This window comes from Enhydra lutris, unplaced genomic scaffold, assembly GCF_002288905.1.
Source record: "Enhydra lutris kenyoni isolate GAN:26980312 unplaced genomic scaffold, ASM228890v2 scaffoldscaffold6, whole genome shotgun sequence".
Lineage (NCBI taxonomy): Eukaryota > Metazoa > Chordata > Mammalia > Carnivora > Mustelidae > Enhydra > Enhydra lutris.
The window spans coordinates 24074901-24097991 of NW_019154090.1; the positions used below are offsets into that span (position 1 = coordinate 24074901).

General features: G+C 39.1%; 1 protein-coding gene across 1 annotated transcript in view; it reads right to left on the bottom strand.

The window, feature by feature from the left end:
• LOC111141415 (itchy E3 ubiquitin protein ligase) overlaps positions 1-23091 on the bottom strand; it is a 140575-nt gene that overhangs the window by 91299 nt on the left and 26185 nt on the right. The window contains exon 3 of the mRNA XM_022493946.1: positions 7452-7542. Coding sequence (XP_022349654.1) covers positions 7452-7521 — 70 coding nt within the window. The 5' untranslated portion in view covers positions 7522-7542. The remainder of the gene's footprint in view (positions 1-7451; positions 7543-23091) is intronic.

Sequence of the window (23091 nt, forward strand, 5' to 3'; positions counted from 1 at the left end):
TCTCTCTCTCTCTCTCTCAAATAAATAAATCTTAAAAAAAAAAAAAATCATATTCTACTCTGCTTAACCACTCAGTAACCTCCTATCTCAGTTAAAATAGAATCTAAACTTCTTCCCTGGCTTACAGATGCCTGACTCCATTCTACCCATGACTGACTCTCTGATCTTATCTCGTTATCATTCTCCCCCCTTACCCATTAAAAATCTAGCTTTCTTTCTATTTCTCAAACACACTAGGTCGTTCCAGCCTTACAGCCTTTGTACCTAACTGTTCCCTCTGCTGGGCATGCTTTTTCCTCTGTCTTTAAATAGGTGGACCTGAGTGGCTCAGTAGATTGGGCATTCTGCTCTTGATTTCCACTCAGGTCATGATCTCCCAGTCCTGGAATCAAGCCCCACATTCTGCTTGAGGATTCTCCCTCTGCCCCTCCTCCAGCTCATGCATACATGCTCTCTCTTGCTCTCTCTCTCAAATGAATAAATAAATCTTTTTTAAAAAATAGCTAACATCTTATATTCAGTCTTCAAGTTAAGTATCACCTCCTCACATCTGTCCGGACTTATCCAATCTAAAGTAGACATCCAATCACTTTATGTGACATTACTGAAAATTTTCTGGCTTATGGACTTTAAAGTCCATAAAAGCAGGCACCTTCTCTACCTTGTTATCAGTGCCTAGAATATTCTGGAAGTTTTGGTGTGTTCTTTTTTTTTTTTTTTAAGTCCACAATTTCACCTGTCACAATACCTAGCATCAAAAATACAAGAAATAACAAGTATTGGCAAGAATGTTCAGAAAAGGGACCCCTGTGCACTGTTAGTAAGAATGTAAATTGGTATGCCACTGTGGAAAACAATATGGAAATTCCTTAAAAAATTAAAAAAGAAATACCACATGATCCAGTAATTCCACCACTGGGTATTTACCCAAGAAAACTTAAAACATTAATTCAAAAATATATAAGCACCCTTATCTTTACTGTGGCATTATTTACAACAGATAAAATATGGAAGCAAACTAAATGCCCATCAGTAGATAAATGGATAAAGATGTGGTATGTATATACAACAGAGTATTAACCATATTAAAAAAAAAAAAATCTTGCCATTTATAAGAGCACTGATGGTCCAAGAGGGTATTATGCTAAGTGAAATAAGTTAGAGAAAGACAAATACCATATGATTTCACTTATACGTGGAATATAAAACACAAAACAAATGAACAAATAAAAAAAGCAGAAGCAGACCCTAAATACAGAGAACCAGCGGTTGCCAGAAGGGAGGGGGTGAGGAGACAAGGCAAAATGGGCAAAGAAAGTGGGAGATATAGACTTCCAGTTATGAAATGAATAAGTCATGGGGATGAAAGGTACAGCACAGGAACACATCAATGGTGTTATAATAGTAACATAGGGTGAGAGATGGCAGCTACACTTGCAGTGTGCATAGCATAATATATAGAGCCATCAAATCACTATGTTGTATACCTGAAAATACTGTAACATTGTGTGTCAGCTATATGTCAATTAAAAAAAAAAAAAAAAAAGAAAAGTCCAGGGATGCCTGGGTGGCTCAGTTGGTTGAGCCTCTGCCTTCAGCTCAGGTCATGATCTCAGGGTCCTGGGATCGAACCCTGCAACAGAATCCCTGCTCAGCAGGGAGCCTGCTTCCCCCTCTCTCTTTGCCTGCTACTCTACCTACTTGTGATCTCTCTCTGTCAAATAAATAAATAAAATCTTAAAAAAAAAAAAAAAAAAGTCCAGGGGCACCTGGCCGCTCAGTCTGGAGTACCTGACTCTCGATCTTGGGGTTGTGAGTTTAAGCCCCACATTGGGTATACAGATTACTTAAAATCTTTTTTACAAAATTAATGAAACTTTAAAAATTAAAAATAAATTAAGTCAGTCAGTGCAGGGATGCCTGGCTGGCTCAGTTCATAGAGCTTGCTCAAGCAGTCGGTAGAGACTCTTGATCTCAGGTTGTAAATTTGAGCCCCTTAAAATCTGACATCTTAATGTCAGGTAGGTGGAATCATACAATTTGAGGCCTTTTCAGATTGCCTTCTACCACTCAGCAATATTACTAAAGGTTCCTCCATACCTTTCCATGGCTTGACAACCTTTTCAAATTGCTGAATAATATTCCATTGTGTGTTTGGTTTTTGTTTTTTTTAAAGATTTTATTTATTTATTTGACACACAGAGATCAAAAGTAGGCAGACAGGCAGGCAGAGAGAGGGGGAAACAGGCTCCCTGCCAAGCAATCCAATGCAGGATTATGACCTGAGCCGAAGGCAGAGGCTTTAAGCCACTGAGCCACCCAGGCGCCCCTCCACTGTGTGTTTGTACCACAGTTTATCCATTCTCCTATTAAAGGACATCTTACTAGCTTCCGGTTTGGGGCAATTATGAAAAAAGCTGCTATAAATATTCATGTACAGGTTATTTGTGGACTTAAGCTTTTAATTCAACTAAATAAATAGGTATACAACTGCTGGATAATGGTAAGCCTATGTTTTAACCCTGTAAGAAACTGCCAATCATCTTCCAAAGTAGTTGTACTATTCTGCATTCCTACTAGGATTGAAGGAAAATTCCTGAGGCTGTTGGGTGGTTCAGTCAGTTAAGTGTCTGCCTTCAACTCAGGTAGTGATCTCAGGGTCCTAGAATCAAGCCCCAGGTCGGGTTCCCTGCTTCGTGGAGAATCTGCTTCTGCCCCACCCCCACAACTCATGCTTGCTGTTACTGTCTCTAATAAATAAATAATTTTAAAAAATTCTTATTGTTCTGTATCTTCACCAGCTTTTGGTATTATTAGCTTTTCAAAATTTTGCCAATCTAACAGATGTACAGTGATATTTCACTGATGGTTTAATTTGTAATTCCCATGATATTGAACATCTTTTCATATGCCTATGTGGCATCTATGTATATTGTTTGGTAGGGTATCGCTTCAGCCTATGGCTTTCTCCTTTCATTCTCTTAACAGTGTAAATGTTCCAAACTGTGGGTGTACGTGGGGGTGGGGGTGGTTTCCTCACACCAACAACCAATTCTCTGACACCAGCTGGGTGTCTTATAGCTTAATTCTTAATTCTTATTCACCCAGACATAGTGTCAGATCCCACAGGTTAAGTGATCAGTCCTACAAGCTCCCCCGACCCCACTTCAGATGCTAGTCTCAAGTCCAGGATGCCTTGTGCTGACTAACCAGCTATATACCAGAGGTTCTACTGACCACCTCCTTGGGTTTGATTAATTTGCTAGAGTGGCTAGCAAATTCCTAGATTACCAGTTTATTATAAAGGATATCACTAACAGCCAGATGAAAGAGATGCAGAGGGCACAGTATGGAGAAAAGGTATGAAGTTTCAGATCCTCAGCACTATTCTCCCCAAATCTTCCTGTATTCACCAACCTAGAACCTCTCCGAACTCCATCCTTTTAGATTTTTCTGGAGGCTCTGTTACACAGGTGTGGCTGATTAAATCAGTGACCATTATCAATTGAACTCAGATCTCCAGCCCTCTCCTCATTGGGGGTGGGAGGGAACTAAAAGTGCCAATCTCTAATCACATGGTTGGCTCCAATGACAACCAGCTTCCACCTTAAGACAACTTCTTTTTTCTTTTTAAAGATTTTATTTATTTATTCATTTGACAGAGATGACAAGTAGGCTGAGAGGCAGGCAGAGAGAGAGAGGAGGAAGCAGGCTCCCTGCTGAGCAGAGAGCCTGATGCGGGGCCTGATCCCAGGAACCTGGGATCATAACCTGAGCGGAAGGCAGAGGCTTTAACCCACTGAGCCACCCAGGCGCCCCCTTAAGACAACTTCTAAAAGTCACCTCATTAACCTAAGAAAAGATACTTTATCACTCTCATCACTTAGGAAATTCCAAGAGTTTTAGGAGCTCTGTGTCAGGAACAGGACTGAAAAGCAGATACATATTTTTTATTATAAGATCACAGTATCACATAGTGCATTTTTTAAAAGAGATCTTATTTATTTATTTGACAGAGAGAGAGAGAGAGAGCGAGAGAGGGAACACAAGCAGGGGGAGTGGGAGAAGGAGGAGGCTTCTTGCTGAGCAGGGAGCCTGATATGGGGCTCAATCCCAGGACCCTGGGATCATGACCTAAGCCAAAGGCAGACGCTTAACAACTGAACCAACCAAGGCGCCCCTCACTTAGTGCATTTTAATAAAGTCCAATTTGTTAAGTTTCATCTTTCATGGATTGTGCTTTTGGTGTCACATCTAAAAACTCACTGCCATCTCTTCAACAAATGGTGCTGGGACAACTGCACAACCATATGTAAAAAAAAAAAGAAAAAAAGCTGGACCCCTACAAAAGAACTGTGGTTGTATGTTTTGACCTGTCCAGAAGTTACATGAAGGACTGATAGGCTCAAGAACTTCTCTTGCCTTTGTTCTCTTGTATGGCAGCTTCCTTGGGGCTGAGATAGCCAGGCAGTGTTTGCCAAAAGTATTTAAAAGCAAAGGCAGTAACCGATGCCTCCAGGGGAAAGGGATAATAGGTGGGGCGCACAACAGATACACTGAAAAGACTGGGAAGAAAGAGACTAGAGAATAAGACATATTGGGGCAATGAGGGCTTTGAAACACTCTTGGGTATTATGTTAAATCTAGAAGTCCCTGCAAAGGCCAAGGGGTGGATGCGTGCTCAGAAGGGCTAGGAGAAGATCCTGGCCCTTAACTCTGATTGACCTTCAGGCTCCATGCAAACAGGAAATAAAGGCTAAGACAGTTTTAAATTGCCTAACCACAGGACTGTCCAAACACAGCCAATCTGCAAACATGGTAGTGTTTGGGGGTTTTTTGGTTGCAAGTTTTTAAGGATATCCGTCAATCACTAGCTGAACACTAATCTAACAGAACACAGACTTCAGTGGCCACACATGACAAAGAATACAGACTACACAAAAGTAGTTTGGAAAGGTCATCGAATAAGCAAACAACCACAATGAGCAGCAATAAGAAACCATGAAATAGGGGGCACCTGTGTGGTTCAGTCGGCTAAGTGTTGGGTTTTTATTTTGGGCGCAGGGTCATGATCTCAAGGTCCTGGGATCGAACCCTGCATCCTGACTCATGCTGAGCAGTGTCTGCCTGGGTCTCTCTCCCTCTCCCTCTGCCCCTCCCCCTGCACACACGTGCTCTAAATAAATAAATCTTTAAAAAAAGAGAGAAAAGAGAAGAAACCATGAAGTGGCAGATGAATTTTATTTCCAGAACATTAATATTGTTCAGTTTTTCATACTAGCAAACCAAATTCAACAGCACATTAAAAGGCTTACTACGCTATGACCATGTGGGATTCATCACTGGGTTGCAAGGATGGATCAACATATAAAAATCAGTGTGTTATAATTAAAAGAAAGCTAAAAATCACATGATCATCACAACTGATGTAAAAATAAGTATTTGACAAAATTCAATAGTCTTTCATGATAAAAACTGTTGAACTAGGAACAGAAGAAAATTACCTCAACAAAATGAATGGTATATATTGAAAGCCCACAACTAATTTCACACTCAGTGGTGAAAAATTAAAAGCTGTGGTTGCAAGGATGGATCAACATAAAAATCAGTGTGTTACAATTAAAAGGCTAAAAATCACATGATCATCACAACTGATGTAAAAAAAAAAAGTATTTGACAAAATTCAATAGTCTTTCATGATAAAAACTGTTGAACTAGGAAGGGCGCCTGCTTCCCTTCCTCTCTCTCTCTGCCTGCCTCTCTGCCTACTTGTGATCTCTGTCTGTCAAATAAATAAATAAAATCTTAAAAAAAAAAAAAAAAAAAAAGACAGGTATAATAAAAGCTAAAATACTAGGGTGGCTGGGTGGCTCAAGTCAGTTAAGCATCCAACTCTTGGTTTCAGCTTGGGTCATGAACTCAGCGTCTTGGGATTGAGCCCTTTGTTGGGTTCTGTGCTTGCATGGAATCTGCTTGAGATTCTTTCCCTTCTGCTTGCCACACCCCCCTACCCACTCATATGCTCTCTAAAATAAATAAAAAATTTTTTAAAAGCTGAAATACTATACAAAGAATAATTGTTCTATAAGAAATAAATGCCATTAAAAGGATAAAGGCCAAGGTTTCACTGTGTGATACAGACACATGCATGTCCGGAAAAACTGCAGTGACTCACCAAATAATTCATTTATAAATACCTACAAAGAGACCACATGGTGCCAGACTGTTAAAGCTCTTAGCCCAGGCTACAGAAATTCTATACTATAGCCAAATAGAAGCACTAACCGTTTCTGAGCAGGAATATAATCTAACAAATGGCATATCAGAGCATTAGGAATACTAATATGAAAGCGATATACTTGGTTAGTATGGTTAGAGAGAGAGAGAGAGATTAGTTAAGTAATAATAGCAACCAAAGGATTTAAACAGACATTTCTCCAAAAAAATATATAAATGGCCAATAAGCTCATGAAAAGATGTTCAACGTCATTAACCACCGGAGAAATGCATATCAAACCCACAATGACATACCATTTTATACTCACTAGGATGTCTATAATCAAAAAGACAGACAACAAGCGATGGCAAGGATGTGGAGAAAGTGAAACCCTCATACAGGGCTAATGGGAATATAAATGGTGTGGATGCTTTGAAAAATACTTCGGAGTTATTCCTCACAAAGTGAAACACATATACTATATGACCCAGTGACTCCTTGTAGGTATATACTCAAGAGAACTGAAAAGACAAAATTTCACAAAAAGTTTTCACAAAAACTTGAACATAAATGTTCACAGCATTATTCACAATAGCTAAAGAGTAGAAACAACCCAAACATATACCAATTGATAAATGGATAAATAAAATATAGTATGTTCATATCTGCAATATTATTTGGCAATAAAAAGAAATGAACTACTAATGCATGCTACAATACAGATGAACACTGAAAACATGCTAAGAGGAAAAAGTCATAAACAAAAAGCCATACATTTTACGGTTCCATTTATATGAGAGATCCAGAATAGGCAAATCTACAGACAGGAAGTGTCTGCCTAGGGCTGAGGGTGGCTAAGAGACATGGGAAGTCCTCCAGTAATTGACTGTGGTGGCAGTTATACAACAAAATGAGCATACTAAGGACAATGATCAACAATGATCCTCTAAATGAGTAAACTGTGTGCTATGTGAGTTACCTCTCAAGGCCATTAATACAAAACAAAAAACAATAGCAACTGACCAGACACCAATGTTTAATAGGAGAGAAAAAACAAAACCTGCAAAATGCCCAAGAATATTCTGAAATAAAAACATAATTTTTATACGACTAAACATTCTTCATTCACCAAGCAAATATTAATTCAACACCTAAAAAAGCCACTGAAGATTTTCTTAAGATTATTTTTATCTTGTGGTAAAAAAGTATAGATGTAGATCTTTTTAAGACTTACCAGTGATCTGAAGTTGTGATTTCATGGTCAGGCTACCCATTGAACCAAGCTGTGATCCACTGCCAGACATACCACCAATAGGACGGCAAATCTGAGCATGGAAAAGGAGACACTGTAAACATCAAAAGATCCCATATAAAAAATATGTATAGTGCTAACCAGACTATTTCCACGTCTCACCAAAGACGACACAATAATGGTAGCCTCAACACTGCTAAATAAAATTTCCAATTCTAGTATTCATCCTGTCTAAACTATCAACAAAATGACATTGCTTTTCATTCCTTCTTCCATCGTTTACATTCTTTCCTTGAATTCCGAAGACTCGTTCTCTAGGTTTATGTCCTACCTCACTGATTGTTCTAGGCTCCTTTGAAAATCACTCCTGTTTTCTCCCCTCTCTTAATGTTGGAGTGCCCTAGGGCTCAGTTCCTGGTTCCCTCTTAACTTCTCTACACTCATTTCCTCAAGGATATCATCCAGTATTATGGCCTTAAATGTCATCTATATACCAGTGAGTCCCAACTTTGTATTTCTATCCCAGATGTCATTCCTAAACTCCAAATAAGTTCACTTGGGTATCTAAAAAAACATCCCCCCAACACCCCGCCAAATTTCACATCAAACACATCAAACTAAACTGCTGATAGCAATTCCATCCTTTCATACACTCGGGCTAAAAACCTCCACCCCGCCTTTTTTATTTCCTTCCTATCTGTCAGCAATTCAACAGTCTCTGCCGAACATATCCAGAATCCAACCTTTTCTCACCAACTCTACCATCAATCTGTTCATAGTGGTCTCTGACAGCCTGACTTTTCTTCCTGGATTATGCTTCCCTCCTAAATTACTTAATTACCAACCAGTCTCCCTGTTTCTACCTTGTGTCTAGATTCAGTGCCTATTATGAACACAATCAGGATGGAAAGTGTTTAAACCCTGGGATGCCTCAGTGGCTCTGTCAGCTAAGCATCTGCCTCCGGCTCAGGTCATGATCCCACTATCCTGGGATCAAGACCCAAGTCCGACTCCTCGCTCAGCGGGAAGCCTGCATCTCCCTCTGCCCTTCCCCGCTACTCTTCTGATTCAAAGTGCTTGTAATACAAAAAATCCTCCAAGACATCATTGCAACATTCTATGTAGTTATTACCTTGTCCTCAATGCCCAAAGGATGTATGTTAACAGTACTATGACATCAAGACAAGTGAATCAAGAGACAACAAGTGAAGTCCAATATCTGGGTGCTAATCTTATTATGCATGATACACTACCATTCTAGTTGCTGATCTATATCAACAATTTATTGCTGGGGAAATATCCTTCTTAATGGTATGGCATACATTAATTATTCTAAGTTAAAATTACAAAGTTGAGAAGAAAATAAACTTAAGGTCTCTACAGAAATAAAATATATTTTAAAAACTCAAATTAACTTCATATAGAAAAGACTCATGGAAGTACAGAATACATTTTTAGGAACAGTGATTCTCCCCCAGATAATTACAGGGAATCACCGTAGTAGTAACAGATGCTCTGTAAAAACATGCTGGTAATTTTAATAATTGATGAACTTATACATATTACTTTTATATATCAAGTATTTTAAATTAAGAAAAATTAAAATAACCATACATATAATAATAAAAAAGAAAACCTAAAGAAACCAACTAATATATATTGGCAACCAGTTAAATCACATATTCGTACCATAGAACAGAATACTATGCAGCCACTGAAACAAGTAACTTATTAATGAATGAAGCTAAATGATTACAAGAACATTTAAGTTACAAAATATATACAATATGGTGTATTTTTTGCAAACAAAAATTATATACTGCGGACAAAAATTATATATTCCTATAGGTACCCATAAATTAATGCAAAAAAGGTATACATCTGAAACTGGTCACAGTGGTTACTTTTGTGGAGGAGAAGAATATGTACAGAAGGTGGTCATGGGGATCTTTAGTTTTATATGTATTTGTGAGGTTTCTAAAAGAAAACATGTATCACAGATGATTTGCACAATTTAAAAACAGGCAAGAGAGAGTAGATACAAGAGAGAATCTATACTTCAAGTCCCATCTTTCCCCCTGAGCTCCAGACTCTTAGGTTTGACCATTATCTACAAATGCATACCTAACTGGTTAAAATGACTAAAATTTTACACTCACCCTGGCCTCAATAGCACCACCATCCATTCAGTTGCTCAAGCCAAACAAAATATGGGCTTTATCTTTCCCTCAATAAATTCCAAAGATTCTGCCTACAAAACATACCCTACTATATAGCTACTTTTCTCCTTCCCTTCTTAAGCATCCAAGTCCAAGCTACAAACATCCATTCCTTCCTTGGCAACAAATTATGAGAGGTTATTAAACTGGTCTCCTTGCTTCTGCACTTGCATCCAGCTCCTGCTCTCTCCCCGTCCCACCATTCTCCACAGAGCAACTAGAGTATGCTTTTAAAAAATAAGTTAGATCAGGGGTGCCTGGGTGGCTCAGCTGTTTAAGTGTCTGCCTTCCGCTAAGGTCATAATCCCACAGTCCTGGGATTGAGTCCCGTGTCAGGCTCTCTGCTCACTGGGGCATCTGCTTCTCCCTCTCCCCCTGCAGCTCCCCCTGCTTGTGCTCTCTCTCTCTCTCTCTCTCAAATAAATAAATCTTAAAAAAAAAAAAAATCATATTCTACTCTGCTTAACCACTCAGTAACCTCCTATCTCAGTTAAAATAGAATCTAAACTTCTTCCCTGGCTTACAGATGCCTGACTCCATTCTACCCATGACTGACTCTCTGATCTTATCTCGTTATCATTCTCCCCCCTTACCCATTAAAAATCTAGCTTTCTTTCTATTTCTCAAACACACTAGGTCGTTCCAGCCTTACAGCCTTTGTACCTAACTGTTCCCTCTGCTGGGCATGCTTTTTCCTCTGTCTTTAAATAGGTGGACCTGAGTGGCTCAGTAGATTGGGCATTCTGCTCTTGATTTCCACTCAGGTCATGATCTCCCAGTCCTGGAATCAAGCCCCACATTCTGCTTGAGGATTCTCCCTCTGCCCCTCCTCCAGCTCATGCATACATGCTCTCTCTTGCTCTCTCTCTCAAATGAATAAATAAATCTTTTTTAAAAAATAGCTAACATCTTATATTCAGTCTTCAAGTTAAGTATCACCTCCTCACATCTGTCCGGACTTATCCAATCTAAAGTAGACATCCAATCACTTTATGTGACATTACTGAAAATTTTCTGGCTTATGGACTTTAAAGTCCATAAAAGCAGGCACCTTCTCTACCTTGTTATCAGTGCCTAGAATATTCTGGAAGTTTTGGTGTGTTCTTTTTTTTTTTTTTTAAGTCCACAATTTCACCTGTCACAATACCTAGCATCAAAAATACAAGAAATAACAAGTATTGGCAAGAATGTTCAGAAAAGGGACCCCTGTGCACTGTTAGTAAGAATGTAAATTGGTATGCCACTGTGGAAAACAATATGGAAGTTCCTTAAAAAATTAAAAAAGAAATACCACATGATCCAGTAATTCCACCACTGGGTATTTACCCAAGAAAACTTAAAACATTAATTCAAAAATATATAAGCACCCTTATCTTTACTGTGGCATTATTTACAACAGATAAAATATGGAAGCAAACTAAATGCCCATCAGTAGATAAATGGATAAAGATGTGGTATGTATATACAACAGAGTATTAACCATATTAAAAAAAAAAAAATCTTGCCATTTATAAGAGCACTGATGGTCCAAGAGGGTATTATGCTAAGTGAAATAAGTTAGAGAAAGACAAATACCATATGATTTCACTTATACGTGGAATATAAAACACAAAACAAATGAACAAATAAAAAAAGCAGAAGCAGACCCTAAATACAGAGAACCAGCGGTTGCCAGAAGGGAGGGGGTGAGGAGACAAGGCAAAATGGGCAAAGAAAGTGGGAGATATAGACTTCCAGTTATGAAATGAATAAGTCATGGGGATGAAAGGTACAGCACAGGAACACATCAATGGTGTTATAATAGTAACATAGGGTGAGAGATGGCAGCTACACTTGCAGTGTGCATAGCATAATATATAGAGCCATCAAATCACTATGTTGTATACCTGAAAATACTGTAACATTGTGTGTCAGCTATATGTCAATTAAAAAAAAAAAAAAAAAAGAAAAGTCCAGGGATGCCTGGGTGGCTCAGTTGGTTGAGCCTCTGCCTTCAGCTCAGGTCATGATCTCAGGGTCCTGGGATCGAACCCTGCAACAGAATCCCTGCTCAGCAGGGAGCCTGCTTCCCCCTCTCTCTTTGCCTGCTACTCTACCTACTTGTGATCTCTCTCTGTCAAATAAATAAATAAAATCTTAAAAAAAAAAAAAAAAAAGTCCAGGGGCACCTGGCCGCTCAGTCTGGAGTACCTGACTCTCGATCTTGGGGTTGTGAGTTTAAGCCCCACATTGGGTATACAGATTACTTAAAATCTTTTTTACAAAATTAATGAAACTTTAAAAATTAAAAATAAATTAAGTCAGTCAGTGCAGGGATGCCTGGCTGGCTCAGTTCATAGAGCTTGCTCAAGCAGTCGGTAGAGACTCTTGATCTCAGGTTGTAAATTTGAGCCCCTTAAAATCTGACATCTTAATGTCAGGTAGGTGGAATCATACAATTTGAGGCCTTTTCAGATTGCCTTCTACCACTCAGCAATATTACTAAAGGTTCCTCCATACCTTTCCATGGCTTGACAACCTTTTCAAATTGCTGAATAATATTCCATTGTGTGTTTGGTTTTTGTTTTTTTTAAAGATTTTATTTATTTATTTGACACACAGAGATCAAAAGTAGGCAGACAGGCAGGCAGAGAGAGGGGGAAACAGGCTCCCTGCCAAGCAATCCAATGCAGGATTATGACCTGAGCCGAAGGCAGAGGCTTTAAGCCACTGAGCCACCCAGGCGCCCCTCCACTGTGTGTTTGTACCACAGTTTATCCATTCTCCTATTAAAGGACATCTTACTAGCTTCCGGTTTGGGGCAATTATGAAAAAAGCTGCTATAAATATTCATGTACAGGTTATTTGTGGACTTAAGCTTTTAATTCAACTAAATAAATAGGTATACAACTGCTGGATAATGGTAAGCCTATGTTTTAACCCTGTAAGAAACTGCCAATCATCTTCCAAAGTAGTTGTACTATTCTGCATTCCTACTAGGATTGAAGGAAAATTCCTGAGGCTGTTGGGTGGTTCAGTCAGTTAAGTGTCTGCCTTCAACTCAGGTAGTGATCTCAGGGTCCTAGAATCAAGCCCCAGGTCGGGTTCCCTGCTTCGTGGAGAATCTGCTTCTGCCCCACCCCCACAACTCATGCTTGCTGTTACTGTCTCTAATAAATAAATAATTTTAAAAAATTCTTATTGTTCTGTATCTTCACCAGCTTTTGGTATTATTAGCTTTTCAAAATTTTGCCAATCTAACAGATGTACAGTGATATTTCACTGATGGTTTAATTTGTAATTCCCATGATATTGAACATCTTTTCATATGCCTATGTGGCATCTATGTATATTGTTTGGTAGGGTATCGCTTCAGCCTATGGCTTTCTCCTTTCATTCTCTTAACAGTGTAAATGTTCCAAACTGTGGGTGTACGTGGGGGTGGGGGTGGTTTCCTCACACCAACAACCAATTCTCTGACACCAGCTGGGTGTCTTATAGCTTAATTCTTAATTCTTATTCACCCAGACATAGTGTCAGATCCCACAGGTTAAGTGATCAGTCCTACAAGCTCCCCCGACCCCACTTCAGATGCTAGTCTCAAGTCCAGGATGCCTTGTGCTGACTAACCAGCTATATACCAGAGGTTCTACTGACCACCTCCTTGGGTTTGATTAATTTGCTAGAGTGGCTAGCAAATTCCTAGATTACCAGTTTATTATAAAGGATATCACTAACAGCCAGATGAAAGAGATGCAGAGGGCACAGTATGGAGAAAAGGTATGAAGTTTCAGATCCTCAGCACTATTCTCCCCAAATCTTCCTGTATTCACCAACCTAGAACCTCTCCGAACTCCATCCTTTTAGATTTTTCTGGAGGCTCTGTTACACAGGTGTGGCTGATTAAATCAGTGACCATTATCAATTGAACTCAGATCTCCAGCCCTCTCCTCATTGGGGGTGGGAGGGAACTAAAAGTGCCAATCTCTAATCACATGGTTGGCTCCAATGACAACCAGCTTCCACCTTAAGACAACTTCTTTTTTCTTTTTAAAGATTTTATTTATTTATTCATTTGACAGAGATGACAAGTAGGCTGAGAGGCAGGCAGAGAGAGAGAGGAGGAAGCAGGCTCCCTGCTGAGCAGAGAGCCTGATGCGGGGCCTGATCCCAGGAACCTGGGATCATAACCTGAGCGGAAGGCAGAGGCTTTAACCCACTGAGCCACCCAGGCGCCCCCTTAAGACAACTTCTAAAAGTCACCTCATTAACCTAAGAAAAGATACTTTATCACTCTCATCACTTAGGAAATTCCAAGAGTTTTAGGAGCTCTGTGTCAGGAACAGGACTGAAAAGCAGATACATATTTTTTATTATAAGATCACAGTATCACATAGTGCATTTTTTAAAAGAGATCTTATTTATTTATTTGACAGAGAGAGAGAGAGAGAGCGAGAGAGGGAACACAAGCAGGGGGAGTGGGAGAAGGAGGAGGCTTCTTGCTGAGCAGGGAGCCTGATATGGGGCTCAATCCCAGGACCCTGGGATCATGACCTAAGCCAAAGGCAGACGCTTAACAACTGAACCAACCAAGGCGCCCCTCACTTAGTGCATTTTAATAAAGTCCAATTTGTTAAGTTTCATCTTTCATGGATTGTGCTTTTGGTGTCACATCTAAAAACTCACTGCCATCTCTTCAACAAATGGTGCTGGGACAACTGCACAACCATATGTAAAAAAAAAAAGAAAAAAAGCTGGACCCCTACAAAAGAACTGTGGTTGTATGTTTTGACCTGTCCAGAAGTTACATGAAGGACTGATAGGCTCAAGAACTTCTCTTGCCTTTGTTCTCTTGTATGGCAGCTTCCTTGGGGCTGAGATAGCCAGGCAGTGTTTGCCAAAAGTATTTAAAAGCAAAGGCAGTAACCGATGCCTCCAGGGGAAAGGGATAATAGGTGGGGCGCACAACAGATACACTGAAAAGACTGGGAAGAAAGAGACTAGAGAATAAGACATATTGGGGCAATGAGGGCTTTGAAACACTCTTGGGTATTATGTTAAATCTAGAAGTCCCTGCAAAGGCCAAGGGGTGGATGCGTGCTCAGAAGGGCTAGGAGAAGATCCTGGCCCTTAACTCTGATTGACCTTCAGGCTCCATGCAAACAGGAAATAAAGGCTAAGACAGTTTTAAATTGCCTAACCACAGGACTGTCCAAACACAGCCAATCTGCAAACATGGTAGTGTTTGGGGGTTTTTTGGTTGCAAGTTTTTAAGGATATCCGTCAATCACTAGCTGAACACTAATCTAACAGAACACAGACTTCAGTGGCCACACATGACAAAGAATACAGACTACACAAAAGTAGTTTGGAAAGGTCATCGAATAAGCAAACAACCACAATGAGCAGCAATAAGAAACCATGAAATAGGGGGCACCTGTGTGGTTCAGTCGGCTAAGTGTTGGGTTTTTATTTTGGGCGCAGGGTCATGATCTCAAGGTCCTGGGATCGAACCCTGCATCCTGACTCATGCTGAGCAGTGTCTGCCTGGGTCTCTCTCCCTCTCCCTCTGCCCCTCCCCCTGCACACACGTGCTCTAAATAAATAAATCTTTAAAAAAAGAGAGAAAAGAGAAGAAACCATGAAGTGGCAGATGAATTTTATTTCCAGAACATTAATATTGTTCAGTTTTTCATACTAGCAAACCAAATTCAACAGCACATTAAAAGGCTTACTACGCTATGACCATGTGGGATTCATCACTGGGTTGCAAGGATGGATCAACATATAAAAATCAGTGTGTTATAATTAAAAGAAAGCTAAAAATCACATGATCATCACAACTGATGTAAAAATAAGTATTTGACAAAATTCAATAGTCTTTCATGATAAAAACTGTTGAACTAGGAACAGAAGAAAATTACCTCAACAAAATGAATGGTATATATTGAAAGCCCACAACTAATTTCACACTCAGTGGTGAAAAATTAAAAGCTGTGGTTGCAAGGATGGATCAACATAAAAATCAGTGTGTTACAATTAAAAGGCTAAAAATCACATGATCATCACAACTGATGTAAAAAAAAAAAGTATTTGACAAAATTCAATAGTCTTTCATGATAAAAACTGTTGAACTAGGAATTAGAAGAAAATTACCTCAACAAAATGAATGGTATATATTGAAAGCCCACAACTAATATCACAATCAGTGGTGAAAAATTAAAAGCTTGTCTTCTAATACTAGGAATAAGACAGAATGCTAACTCCCACTGCTTTTATTTCATATAATACTCCTAGCCAGAGCAATCAGACCAGAAAAAAAAAAAAAACAAACAGAACAACCCCACTTACAACAGCACCAAAAAGAATAAAATACTCAGGAATAAACTTAAGGAGATGAAACTGCAAAACTTGGGGTGTCTGGGTGGCTCAGTCAGTTAAGCATCTGCCTTTGGCTCAGGTCATGATCCCAGGGGCCTGGGACTGAGCCCCGCACCCAGCTCCCTGCTCAGTGGGGAGTCTGCTTCTCCCTCTCCCTTCTCCTCACTCATGTTCTCTCTCTCTCATGTTGTCTCTCTCTCATAAATAAAATAAAAAACTACAAAACTCTGCTGAAAGAAATTAAAGAAGCCACAAATAAATGGAAGGACATCCATATTCATGGGTTGAAAGATTTACAGATTCAGTGCAATCCCATTCAAAATTCCAATGGCATTTTTTTGAAGAAAAAAAACCTAAAATTCAACTAGAACCAGATATAAAAGCAAAAGTAAAATAAAGTGGATATAAATTAAAAATTAAAATTTTTGTGCTTCAAAACTACCATCAAGAAGCGAGAAGCCAGGGCACCTGGGCGGCTCACTTGGTCAAGCAACTGCCTTCAGCTCAGGTCATGATCCTGGAGTCCCGCATCAGGCTTCCTGCTCAGTGGGGAGTCTGTTTCTCCCTCTGATCCTCCCCCCCAATGCTCGCTCTCTCTCTCTCTCTCTCAAATAAATAAATATATAAATCTTTTTTAAAAAAAGAAGTGAGAAGCTGGAGGTGCCTAGTGGCTGAGTTGGCTTAGTCTCTGACAGATGATTTCAGCTCAGTCATGATCTCACGGTGGTGAGATCAAGCCCTTCACACTGAGCCCCGTGTAGGGAGGGATCCTTACTTAGCAGGGATTCTACTTGGGATTCTCTCTCCCTCTCCCTTTGTCCCTCCCCCAAAGCAGAGGCGGATGGGCCGGTGCACATGCACACTCTCTCTAAAATAAATAAATCTTGGGGAAAAAAAAGTGAGAAGCCAACCCACAAAATGCAAGATGATTTCTGTAAATCATATATATCCAACAAAAAGTATCTAAATATCTAAGGAGCTGTCACAAAAGGCAATGATTGAAAAACTGGCAAAATACCTAAATGGACATTTCTCTAAAGATACACAAATGGCCAATAAGCACATGAAAAGATACTCAACATCATTAATCATCAGAGACATGCAAATTAAAACCAAAATAAGATACCACTTCACACCTACTAGGATGCCTATAATCAAAATGACCAATAACTACTGTTAATGAGGATATACATAAGTTAGAACTTTCATACAGTGCTAATGCAAATGTAAAATGATGCAACTGCAATGGTTCCTCAAGAAGTAAAACACTGAATTACCAGGTGATATAGCTATTCTTCTCCAGGGATACACCCAAAAGAAATGAAAACATATGTCCACACAAAAACCTGAACACGAATGTTCACAGCATTATTCATAATAGTCAGAAAACAAATAACCCAAATGGCCATCAAATAATGAATGGATTTTTAAAGTGTGGTATATTCATACAATGCAATATTATTCAGCAATAAAAAGAAATGAAGCACTGGTAAAATCTGTATCACAAACCCTGAAAATACTAAGCTAAGTGAAAGAAGCCAGTCACAAAGGACCAGATTATTATAGGATTCCATTTACACAGTATGTCCAGAGTCAACTAAACTATAGAGACAGTAAGTAGATCATTGGTTGCCTAGGGCTGAGCAGACGTGGCACTTGGAGTGAGAACTAAGAGATGCAGAGAACTATACATTTTCAATGGGTATATTGTATGGTGTGTGAACTACATATCAATAAAACTATTTAAGACAAAAAAAACAAAAAAAATTTAGGACAATTTTTTAATTTTTCTAGGCTAAAATGTTTTATTACCAATGGATCCTCACTAGAAGAAATTCTACACTTGATCTTAGCTGAAAGGCCAAGAAGTTTTAAGAAATTCTAAAGGAGGGCGCCTGGGTGGCTCAATGGGTTAAAACTCTGCCTTCGGCTCAGATCATGATCTCAGGGTCCTGGAATCGAGTCCCGCATCATGCTCTCTGCTCAGCAGAGCTTGCTTCCCTTCCTCTCTCTCTGCCTGCCTCTCTGCCTACTAGTGATCTCTCTCTCTGTCAAATAAATAAATAAATAAATAAAATCTTAAAAAAAAAATTCTAAAGGATGTACTTCAGGAATAAAGACAATGATTCTTAAAAGAAGTTCTGCACCTCAAGATAAAAAAGTGACTAAGAAAGTGGTAAACATTAGGTAAATATAAAATATGTGAAAGAACATCTAATTCGAGGATTTAAAAATATAAAGCTAAAATACTGAAATGAAAATCAGGAATGAAGATAACTGGAGTTTATTTCTAAGATCTTCCTATTGCTCAGCAAGGCAAAGATACTGTTTAACTTTTGTGAAGTTAATATGCAAGTTAAAATTTCAAAAGGAAGCAGTAAAAAAATTAAAAACAGAGTGCACATATTCCAAACCAGTATGGAGAAAAGAGATTTGAGAGAAAAAGAAATACAAATCTAAAAGAATGCAGGAAGTAAACAAAAAGAGAAAAATGAAATATGTAGAGAAAGGTCTTTAACAAAATGATAGATTACACATGCATGTCTGAATCCCCTTTCAAATTCCCTCTAAACTCTGCAAAAGAGACACCTGGGTGGCTCAGTTGATTGGGCATTTGCCTTCAGCTTAGGCTGTGAACTGAGGGTCCTGGGATAGAGCCCCACATCAGGCTCCATGCTCAGCAAGGAGCCTGTTTCTCCCTCTGCCTGCCACCCCCCATGCTTGTGGTTTCTCTCTGACAAGTAAATAAAATCTTTTTTAAAAAATGTCCCCACCCCCGGGGCACCTGGGTGGCTCAGTGGGTTAAAGCCTCTGCCTTCAGCTCAGGTCATGATCCCAGGGTCCTGGGATTGAGCCCCAAGTCGGGCTTTCTGCTCAGCAGGGAGCCTGCTTACCTTCCTCTCTCTCTGCCTGCCTCTCTGCCTACTTGTGATCTCTGTCTGTCAAATAAACAAATAAATAAATAAAATCTTAAAAAAAAAAAAAAAGTCCCCCCAAGATCCTTACGTCCTGATATTAAAACTCTTGTGTAATTCCCCTGACAGTGACACATGGTTGGCTTATACAACCAACAGAATATGGTGGAAGTGTACTATATTTAAAGTGTACTATATTTAAAGCTAGGTCATAAAAGGCATTACAAATTTTTGCCTTGATCCCTAGGATTGCTTATTCTGGGAGAAGTCAGCTACCATACTATGTAGACATTTAAGTGGTCCTATGGAGATTTCTAGGTAAAAAGGAAATGAAGCCTCCCACTAAAGCCAACACCAATTTGCTAACCATGAATGAGCCACCTTGGAAGTAGATCTTCCAGTTCCAGTCAAGACTAAAGATGAATGCAGCCTGATATCTAACTGATTTCAAGAGGTACCTTAAGCCACAACTGCTCAGCCAAGCTACTCCCAAATTTCTCAACCATAGAAACTGCAGAAGATAATAAGTTATTATTATTTTAAGCCCCAGAACTTCAGGATAATCTATTGCATAGCAACAGGACACTAACAGAGAAACCATGGTATAATCTTGGCTAAGTACTAGGATAATATAAGATCTCTGCTCTAAATTACATGAAAAAAAACTTACACTGAAGTACTAGCCTAACATGCTTAGAACCTATCCTTAAGTTTTTACAATTCAAATAGAACAGTATGTACTTATTTTACATTTGGTAATGATTTATTTCTTAAAAGGCAAAATAAAGGGTAGGATGAATTATGTGACAGTGACCATTTAATTTTTCATACAAACTGGAAAGGTTTTGATTGTGAACAGGGACAAGATGAGATGCTGTGTCAACAGGAATAAACCAGACCTATACTAGACAAACCATGACATAAAGCCACCCTAATTATGCATTATAGGTATGGAAATTTAAACTGCTAAAATAAGGTGGTATAAAAGAAAAAGTATTAAATTCAGGAAACTGCAATAAATTACAAGCATCATCATAATAAAAAATTATTAGTTTGGGCACCTGGGTGGCTCAGTCAGTTAAGCATCCTACTTTTGATTTTGGCTCAGGTCATGACCTTGGGGTTGTGAGTCCTATATCAGGATCTGTGCTGGGCATGGAGCCTGCTTAAGATTCTCTCTCTCCCTTTCCCTCTGCCCTTTAAAAAAAAAAAAAAATTAGTTTGAGGGCACCTGGATGGCTCAGTCAGTGGAGATGCAACTCTTGACCTCAGGTTTATGAGTTCAAGATCCACCTGGGTGTAGAAATTACTTAAAACCAAAATCTTAAAAAAAAAAAAAAAAAAAAAAGGCACCTGGGTGGTTCAGTCATTATGCATTTGCCTTCCACTCAGGTCATGATCCCAGGGTCCTGGGATAGAGCCCCTGGGTTGAACTTCCTGCTCAGTAGGAAGCCTGCTTCTCCCTCTCCCATTCCCCCTGCTTAAGTGTTCCTTCTGTTCAGGTATCTCTCTCAAATAAATAAAAAAAATCTTAAAAAAAACATAACTAGTTTGGTTAACAATCATGTGCTGGGAACCATTTTAAAGAATTTTACACGTACTAATCCATTTAGTATAATCTCCCCGTAATGAGCTGAGTAGTGGCTCCCAAAATATGTCCACATCCTATTTCCTGAAACCTACAAATGTGACCTTACTTGGAAGAAGGGTCTTCTACACATCTAATTAGGAATTTCTAGATGGTGGCATCCCAGATTAACCAGCTGGACCTTAAATCTACTGTCCTGTTAAGAAACACACAGAAAGTATAAGAAAAAAAGGCCATGTGAAGACAGGCAGAGATTAAAATTATGTAGCCACAAGCCAAGAGACACCTAGAACCACTGGGGGGTAGCAAAAGGAAGGAAGGATTCTCCCCAGAGCTTTTAAAGCAAATGCAGCTATCCTGACATCTTGCCTTCAGACTTCTAGCCTCCAGAACTGTGAGAAATTCTCTATTTTAGGTCATCAAGTTTGAGGTAATTTGTTATAGCAGTCACTGGAAATTAATACACCCCCTATGACATAGATACTACTATCAACATTTTGCCAATGATGAAACAAGCACAGAAATGTTAAGTAATCAAATAAACCAGAAGATCTGGGGATAAGAATAAAAGGTAATAAAATGTAATAAAAAAACTTGTTTGGAAATAGTATTTGGAGGCTGGTCATATGGACTGAGTTTGCTGTCAAAATTTAGCTGAGCTTAATAAATGAAGAAGAAATGAAAGAATCATTATTTTGCAACCTGAACAGATGATGGCATTTTAATATATATCCACAAACTATCTGATATTCCTCCCTTCAAAAGATGGAACCTAAAACCCTGTCTCTTGAATGCAGGCCAGATTTAGTTACTCTCTTATAATGAACAGAATGTGGCAGAAAGGACAGTATGTGACTTCCACGGTGAAGGCATAAAACGCAATGCCACAACAATGTATAAAGATACAATTCTGTAACATAGATAACTAAAATGGGTACTGACAGAGCTGTAAAGGAACAGCTTTTGTATATTATTGAAATTAAGTGGTTATCAACCCTGCAGGAAATACTGAAAATGGTCCTCTAAAATAGAAAGCTTAAAAGTAACATACACCAGAAAGGAACAGAGACAATATATAGTAACAGTCACCTTACAGGCAATACAATAGCACTAAAATCCTATCTTTCAATAGTTACCCTGACTGTAAATGGGTTAAATACCCCAATCAAAAGACACAAGGTACCAAAATGGATAAAAAAGTAAGAACTATAGATATGCTGTCTGCAAGAGACTCAAAGACACCTCCAGATTTAAAGTGAGGGGGTGGAAAACCACTTACCATGCTAATGGACATCAAAAGAAGTCTGGGGTGGCAATCCTTGTATAAGACAAATTAGATTTTAAACCAAAAACTACAATAAGAGATGAGGAAGGACACTATCATACTTAAAGAGTCTGTCCAACAAGAAGATCTAATAATTTTAAATATCTATACCCCTAACATGGTAGCAGCCAATTATATAAACCAGTTAATATCAAAGAAATATACTGACAGTAATACAATAATAGTAGGGGAGTTTAACATCTCCCTCACTGAAATGGACAGATGATCTAAGCAAAAGATCAACAGGGAAATAAAGGCTTTAAATGACACACTGGACCAGATGGACATCACAGATATATTCGGAACACTCCATCCCAAAGCCACAGAATACACATTCTTCTCTAGTGTACATGGAACATTCTCCAGAACAGATCACATCCTGGGTCATAAATAAGGTCTCAACCGGTACCAAAACATTAGGATCATTCCCTGCATATTTTCAGACTGCAATGCTTTGAAACTAGAACTCAATCACAAGAGAAAAGTTGGAAAGAACTCAAATACAGGGAGGCTAAAGAGCATCCTACTAAAGGATGAATGGATCAACCAGGAAATTAAAGAAGAATTTTTAAAAAATTCATGGAAACAAATGAAAATGAAAACACAACTGTTCAAAATCTTTGGGACACATCAAAGGCAGTCCTGACAGCAAAGTATATAGCAATACAAGCCTTTCTCAAGAAACAAGAAAGGGGGGCACCTGGGTGGCTCAGTGGGTTAAAGCCTCTGCCTTCGGCTCAGGTCGTGATTCCAGGGTCCTGGGATCGAGCCCCGCATCAGGCTCCCTGCTCAGCGGAGAGCCTGCTTCCTCCTCTCTCTCTGCCTGCCTCTCTGCCTACTTGTGATCTCTGTCTGTCAAGTAAATAAATAAATAAAATCTTTAAAAAAAAAAAAAAAAAAGAAACAAGAAAGGGGACACCTGGGTGGCTCGGTTGGTTAAGGAGCTGCCTTCAGCTCAGGTCATGATCCCAGTGTTCTGGGATCAAGTCCCACATCAGGCTCCTTGCTCGGCAGGGAGCCTGCTTCTCCTTCTGCCTCCTACTCTGCCTGCCTGTGCTTTCTCTCTCTGAAAAAAAAAAAAAAAAAAAAGAAAGAAAGAAAGAAAAAAAAAAGAAAGAAACACAACCTAACCCTATACCTAAAGGAGTTGGAGAAAGAACAGCAAAGAAAGCCTAACCTCAGCAGGAGAAGAGCAATCATAAAGATTAGAGCAGAA